At 38.2% G+C, this 7,811-nt stretch overlaps 1 protein-coding gene across 1 annotated transcript; it reads right to left on the bottom strand.

The window, feature by feature from the left end:
* Window positions 1–6,100: 6,100 nt before the first annotated feature.
* On the bottom strand, window positions 6,101–6,814 carry LOC143599069 (glutathione S-transferase T3-like). Its single transcript, XM_077077123.1, has one exon. It carries the CDS (start codon window positions 6,812–6,814, stop codon window positions 6,101–6,103), a length of 714 nt encoding a protein of 237 aa, XP_076933238.1.
* Window positions 6,815–7,811: the final 997 nt, after the last annotated feature.

The raw sequence follows: 7,811 nt of genomic DNA, 5'->3' as shown, positions 1-7,811 counted from the left end.
ACAGTGAGGATCCTTGAGTCTATGGACCAATGAACCCTTGTTGAAAGATAGATGATCCTTGAGTAAACTGAGCAAATGATCCTGGAGTGGTGAAATCCAGCATCCTAGGCATCAAGGGAGTGTGATCATCCGCTGGCCTCTTAGTCTTCTTGAGATCTTCTATCTAACGAAGGATCCTCTGGTTGGTCTTGTTTTGCTGCTCCATATATGCTTTGACCTGCGAAAACATATTAGAAACATCATTGTTAGCATTAACCACCAGAGTGGCAGCAGTGGTTCTAGAGCTCTGGAAGACTGGCAGTTGTGTCTTGCTTCCAGAAGCAGCAGGCCGTGGTGCTCCCGTGATTGGCGGAGGCATCAGCGGCAAAGTCCTTGATGAGAGAGGAATTGAAGATGGCATGGTTGATGACGCAGAGGTTGATTGAGAGGCTATTGATAGTGATATGGGTATGAAAAGGTTGAAAATGATAGGGTATTTTCTGGATTATAGCACCAATTGCTCCACGGTGGGCGCCAAATTGTTTTGGATAAAAATCTACTAAGGATAATTTATCCAAATCTGTTATGTGAGGTTTAGTGCTAAATTGATAACGGTGAATATATGAACAAAATAGGGATGAACACCGTGATTTGTTGCGAGGAAAAAACCCTTTGATCTTGTTCAGATCAAAAGAAAAAAAACCCCGGGTGATGACAACTTGTCGATCACCAATTTATTAATCAAAGAAGGTTACAAATGTTTGGAGATTGCGATCGATGTTACAATGGAATGCTAGTGTATAGAGAGAATTGTCAGTTCTGCTATAAGTGAGTGTGTGTATAAGTGATTCCTAATCGATCATTATCTCGATGTATATAAAGGAAATAACAAACTAAAAACTAGGTCCTACTAATCCGCTAGTCTTCCACTCTCCTCCATCGTGCTCTTTGACCACATGCTTATAGAAGTTCAGTAGCGAAATTGGTGGTAGACTAGGTCTAGGATTCGTTGCTCTTGTTGAATAATAACCTACACATGTAAAACAAATGTTAATAATATCAACTTCTGAGGATCCCTGATCTTGACGTGACTCTGGAATTTTTCAGGAGGATAATTGATCCAGACACATCTTCAAGGATAACATATCCTCAGTATCAAAACTATCATCCCTAACAGTAAGTAAACAAAACGTTTCTAAAAAGCCGAATAAATGGGCCAAGAAACATGTGGATCAGCTGGGCCTGAAACGTTGAAAGATTTGGATCTCATTAATGGACCATCGGAAATTGGAAGTGGCCTACTGCAATGGGGTGCTTCTTTAGTGAAATGAACCGTTAAAACCTTTAAAATACTTTTTTTATTTTTCATTTCTCAAATTACTGATTTGTGACGTAGGTTAGTAAGACGTCAATGTGCATAATTTGGGTCATCTAGTAAAAAGAAGTCTAGATTAAAATATAGAATTAATACACAAGGTATTAGAGTTTGGTAACATGCTCACGTAAATTCACGATTAACCAGTAATTATGTTTTGTTAGATATATCAGGTTTAGTTTACTTGATAGGTTCACAAATTGACCCGTTTAACTTTATACTTATTCTCTATAGTAATTTTCATGTTGTAACATAAGTTGATTGTGTATGTTATGCCTAAATTTAAAAGATTAAAAGAGAAACGCGTATAAAGTTTGACAGCTTAAACATAACTATTTTATACATAGGTGAAGGGCAGTTGGTTCACAGGTCGGATCGCAGCTGAACCATACTTAAGAACTAAAAGATTATACATCATGATTAAATTTAGAAACGTAAACGTTATTCTACAAAGTGTAACAAAAATAAAAAGTGTGAGAAGCCATAAATAATTTACATGTGTCAAGTGGGGACAAAAAGAAAAAAGGTATACAGGTAATTGTACACATTTTCTCTCTCCACATGCAATGCACATATTAATACCCCCATCATTTTAGAACGTTTATAACTTTTTCGTATGACATTTTTAAAAAAAAAAAAAATTCATCATAATAACAAGCGTTTTTTTTATCTTTGATATGAGTATGATTTTTGTTATATAAGATTTAAAACAAAAATCACTTCATTGTGTCTTTTCGCACATCATTGTGTCTTTTTGCTTATCATCGTGTCTTTTTTTGTCATTGTGTTTTTCCGCACACCATTGTGTCTTTTTTTATCATTGTGTATTTTCGCACACCATTGTGTCTTTTCGCTTATCATTGTGTCTTTTTTCGTCATTGTGTCTTTTCGCACACCATTGTATCTTTTCGCTTATCATTGTTTCTTTTTTCGCCATTGTGTCTTTTTCGTCATTGTGTCTTTTCGCATACCATTATGTCTTTTTGAACACCATTGTGTCTTTTTAAACACCATTATGTATATCAAGAATTACGGCATTAATAAATTCTTAATAGAGTTGGCAAAGACTCTTTTCACTCATAAAAAAAGGCCTTTGTTCAAATCCTAATTGCTAATAAAAAATATCTTAAGACTTTTGTAAACAAAGGAAAATTAAAACTAGTATAAACCATCGAACCGAACTAGTGATAGATCTGATTTCACGTCCGACCGGCTGGTTCGGTCCGGTCATGAAAACTCATTCTATAACTTTAGAGTATTAGTATGAAAAAAAGGTTTAACATGCCGTGTTCATATCAATTGTAAAAACTCACGTTGTGTTCAAATTCATGTGTTTGACAAGATTTCTGTATTCTTAGTATTGTGTCTTGAGACTATCAAATTTTTGTGTTCGTGTCAAGCTTAAATGTTAACATGTGAAACGATCTTTTAACAATCTGTTAGATAACTTGGACACTTTCACATTTAGAGCACTCACAATGGAGTTCTCAACCGGACATCTCCTTCCACATACTTAAATTATAAGTAAAAATATAAGAGTTTGTTCATTTTCACTCATACATTGTGTATGTAATCCCCATACCCAAAGTTGTATGAAAAACTGAAGTCCTTATATTTTTTGGGATGGAATCCATCCCATATCTTTTGTTAAATATGTAATTATGTAATTGATTATGAATATATATGACGATCAGAGTAAGAGGTTTTAAAAAGTAAATAAACTTCATTTATTCTCTTCAATAATTTCATAAAAAGATCTAATTACAATAGAAATACAGGTAAGCGGGTAACAAGCTACGTCACAATCTATTTTTAAATAACAAATATGATATTACTGAAATTTTATATTTTAGTTTAACTATATGACAAAGATGAGTATTTCTTCGTATACAAATATAACTATCTATATAATTGTCTACCATGAAATCCTACGTGTCGCTCTAAGGTTGTCCCCTTATTCTTTAGACCCACCAGATTGTTTGATTTTTAAATGGATGCTTCTCATGCACTTGACCTGAAATCGCGGGTATGGGTCTTACCAAACCCAGATGGTCTTTAAATGGGTTATAACATCTCATATATTTGTGAAACTCTTTCATAATCAAACAATAATTTCCGCGGGTCATGGGTCTCAACAAACCCAGATAACCCTTAAACGGGTTATAACATCTCATTTATTTGTGAAATAACCCTTTAATCATCAAAAATAATTTCCACGGGTTATGGGTCTTACACTCTTACCAAACCCTAATAGCTCTCAAATAGATTATAAGATCTTATTTATTGGTAAATACTTTCATCCTCAAATCCTAATTTAATTTATCTTCTTTACATGTTCTCCATTATCGGTCTATCATCTCCATCACCGGTTAACTTCCGATACTACCCGCCATCGTCAACTACATCAACGTCCCCTTTTTCATTAGACAAATATTTGTGTTCATGTTTGTTCATTTAAAAAAAATCAACATGTTCGTGTTCGTGTATTTTTATTCGTTAAAAATCTAAAAAACCTACACATCTCAATTGAAAATACCCAAACGCAAAAAAATATAATAACAAACTAATATATATGTATCAAAATTAAAAGTACATTAAAAAATAAAATAAATCATCATAAAATAGCAAAAAGATTAAAAACAAAAACTTAAATAAACTCATATAACACGGGAGAATCAAACTAATTCTTAATAAAGTGCTATACTTAAAATTTTCCCTTTTAGCATGGGTTGTTATTAAAAGAGTATTTTTTAGTAAAAAATGTCGTATTTTCTCTTTCCTTCTTTTGGAGTGGCGGTGGCAAAAGATGATAAGAGACTTTTTGACTTAATGAAAAATAGTAAAACGTTGCTCGTTTTCCCTAAGGCTGAGGGGTGTGGGGGGCTCTAACGGGGGCGCGAGTGGGGGCTCCAGCCAATAATATTGTGACGTGTGGCAGAGAGAGAAACTGGATAAGATGGGTGTTGGAGCCCCCGCTGGAGCCCCTGGCCCTGGTGTGGAGGGGCGCGAACAGGGGCTCCAGCGGATTTTTTTTTTATTTTTTAATAATTATATTCAAAAAACGTATTATTAAAAAAAACTCATAAATTATTTAAAAAAACAAACATTTTTTTTAAAATTCAAATTACAAAAAAAACATACTAAAAATTAAACAAACAATAATACTTAATAATTCTACTAATCTAATACAAGATCATCGGGTCGCCTCTCCCACAAATGTTCAACCAACTTTTTTTTTTTATTAAATTATGAGCCCAACGGCTATGTTAAATGGTCCAACAGCTCTTTCACGCATTCCCAAGCCACATTTACGCCATAAGCCTCCCGCGACCCACCTTGCGCCCGCCTTGTTTTCCGCGCTCGCGCCCCTCTCGCGTCTCGGTGGTGTGGTGCTCGCGCCTGGGGGCGCGAGCGGAGGGGCTCTCGCGCCCCCGCTGAAGCCCCACACCCCTCAGCCTAACTGCACAAATCCAATCTCGAAAATAAATATGCCATAAAGGTAGAAAACTAGATGCAATTATCTTAGAAATTCTTTTTTAGTATCTGCTACAATGATGTTTCATACATGTTAGTTTAATATGATAATATTTTTCTATTTTCTTTAAGTTCTCATATCAAATATCTTTAACTTTACATGTATATTAGAGCATCCATAATATAGGGACAAAAAAGGTGTTTTTTTTTCATACCATGTTAAAACCGCCACGTATGCACGTGAGCTTTTTTCTATTTAGGCCATCCTCTATAGTGAGGGGCTTCGAAGTCCCTCCCCAGTGTCACATCAGCGCCACATGGGCACTGGGGCTACAAAGCCCCACCCCAAAAATGCCCCTCTATGGTGCGGGGGCTTCGAAGCCCCTTAAAAAAATTTTAATTTAATAAACTAGCAAATTTTAATAATAAAATACAAACTTAATTAAACTAAAAAACATAAAAAAACATACAAATAGAAAAAAATAAAATTGGAAACATAAAAAAAAACATACAAAAAAAATAAAATAAAATTGGAAACTTAATTAAACTACTATTCGGCGTCCGAGTCCTCGTTTGCATATTTTGCCATTATCCTTGCTTTTTTTTTTCTCCAAAAACGCCCGCGTGGCCGGATCTAGATGCGAGAGATCCTTTCCGAGGAGCTAGAAGTCCTTCTCTCGTTGCCGCTCCGATTTAGCCTTCTTTATTTCTTCGTGCATGGTTTTGTATTCCGCATGCATCGCTTTTCTTTCTTCGTGTATTATCTTGAGTTCCTCTTTCGAGTGTTTTTTTTCCTCGCGAAACTCTTTAAGAGCAAGCTTCAAATTGTCAAACCGCGCGCTCATGTCGGAACTCATCGTTGATGTCGTTATAGACGAAGACCCCCCACCTCTAGCTGCCTCCTTGGCCTTGTTTCTTCCTATTGGACGTGGCAACTCATCCGATTCATCAAAAACAAATTCGGGATCGATCTCGTTTAAGTTAAATTGAGAACGAGCATCCGACCCGGCTTGAGACGGCGATTGATCGGCCGAAGTAGACGTTGTTTTTGATCGTTTGAACGGTCGCGGTGAAGATGTCGGGATCGGATGCCACTTTGGCGAGCTCGTGCATTTCTTCCAAATTTCAAACATGCCCATGCCGAAGTGGTGACCATGAAGGCCCTTGTATTGTTTCAACATAGCCTCAAGAAGGTTGGCGTCGTTCGTGCCGCTTGGTCTGTATTCCGCATGGTTTTGTATTCCGCATGCATCGCTTTTCTTTCTTCGTGTATTATCTTGAGTTCCTCTTTCGAGTGTTTTTGTTTTCCTCGCGAAACTCTTTAAGAGCAAGCTTCAAATTGTCAAACCGCGCGCTCATGTCGGAACTCATCGTGGATGTCGTTATAGACGAAGACCCCCCACCTCTAACTGCCTCCTTGGCCTTGTTTCTTCCTATCGGACGTGGCAACTCATCCGATTCATCAAAAACAAATTCGGGATCGATCTCGTTTAAGTTAAATTGAGAACGAGCATCCGACCCGGCTTGAGACGACGATTGATCGGCCGAAGTAGACGTTGTTTTTGATCGTTTGAACGGTCGCGGTGAAGATGTCGGGATCGGATGCCACTTTGGCGAGCTCGTGCATTTCTTCCAAATTTCAAACATGCCCATGCCGAAGTGGTGACCATGAAGGCCCTTGTATTGTTTCAACATAGCCTCAAGAAGGTTGGCGTCATTCGTGCCGCTTGGTCTGTTGTTCTTACGGAGAGTGTGAATCATGGAGAAGTGGTTCATTTTTAAAACCATTGCCTTCCATTTGTTGGAGACGGAATCATCCCCGCGGTAGTGACCGCGACCCATTATCTCAAAGAACTTCTCACGTATTTCTGCCCAATATATCGCGCTGCGTTTAGCGTCACCTAAGACGGAGTCTTCGGATGAGTCGATCCACGCTTGCGCCAACGCTGCTTCCTCATCGTCTTCCCACTTTTTCCGGTCGTGCATTTCGGTTGGTGTTTGATCGGCAACAACCTTCTTTTTATGGCTTCGTTTGCGACGAACTTGGGTTTGGGGAACTTCGGTTTCGGGAACTTGGGTTTCGAGAAATTAGGTTTCGAGAACTTGGGTTTCGGGTATTGAGGTTTAGGGTGTTTGGGTTTGTGGTGGCGGAGGCATAAACGGTATTGACATTCGATAAAACATATCGTTAGGAAATGGTTGTACGTTTGGAGGCATGGCGGGTAGATGTTGGTTGGCATAGTAAGGGTTCGTAGGGTCATTGTTGTTTGCGAGCATAGTAGCCCACCACCTTTGAGCCGGATCCCACGGGTTTGGGTTGGTGTTCGCGTTTTGGTTAGGGTTTGAACTTGAGCTCGTGTTCGGGTTGTGGTTCGGGTTTGGGTTTGAGCTCGAGCTTGTGAAATGTGAGAAGAGATCCATGGTAAAGAGTTGAGGGGATTTTTTAGTGAAATTTGGTATTATTTTGAGTGAAAAATGATAAAATGGGTTAGTATTTATAAATAAAAAAATTAGTTTTTTTTTACAAAATAGCCGTTGAAGGGGAGGGAGACCCACCATTTATGAAGGTTGGAGGGGGGGGGACCCACCATATTTTCAAACGGCGTCGGCCGTTGGAACCACCATACCCACGGCGCCCCTACTTGGACCACGCCCCACGGCGCCCATAATTTCCACCCCTCCGCGCCCCATAGCGGGGGGTCTTATACAAGTCAACAAACAAACTAACGTACATTGTGTTATATAAATGGCTTATATTGAGTACAACCGGCTCGAAAATTTATATACTAAGCGAACTAGCTTGAGCTAAGCTAACTCATATGGTCATATCTAATCTAATCAGAATCTATTTTTTTAACGAATAAATGTTGGCATTATATAGGGTCTAAAGTTTAAACCATTGACCTTCTATTTCACAGCTTAACTATTTTACCACCCCACCAAATTGGGAATGACCTATCTAAAATTTTTAATGAGCTAACTG

Source organism: Bidens hawaiensis, unplaced genomic scaffold, assembly GCF_021521415.1.
Source record: "Bidens hawaiensis isolate Kalapana, Puna unplaced genomic scaffold, B.hawaiensis_p1.1 tig00051455_1, whole genome shotgun sequence".
NCBI lineage: Eukaryota > Viridiplantae > Streptophyta > Magnoliopsida > Asterales > Asteraceae > Bidens > Bidens hawaiensis.
The sequence above is the reverse complement of the archived record's forward strand: the minus strand, read 5'-3'. Positions and strand labels throughout refer to the sequence as shown.

Coding starts and splice junctions, on each gene's coding strand:
- LOC143599069 (XM_077077123.1), bottom strand. CDS start 6,814: ATGCACGACCGGAAAAAGTGGGAAGACGATGAGGAAGCAGCGTTGGCG.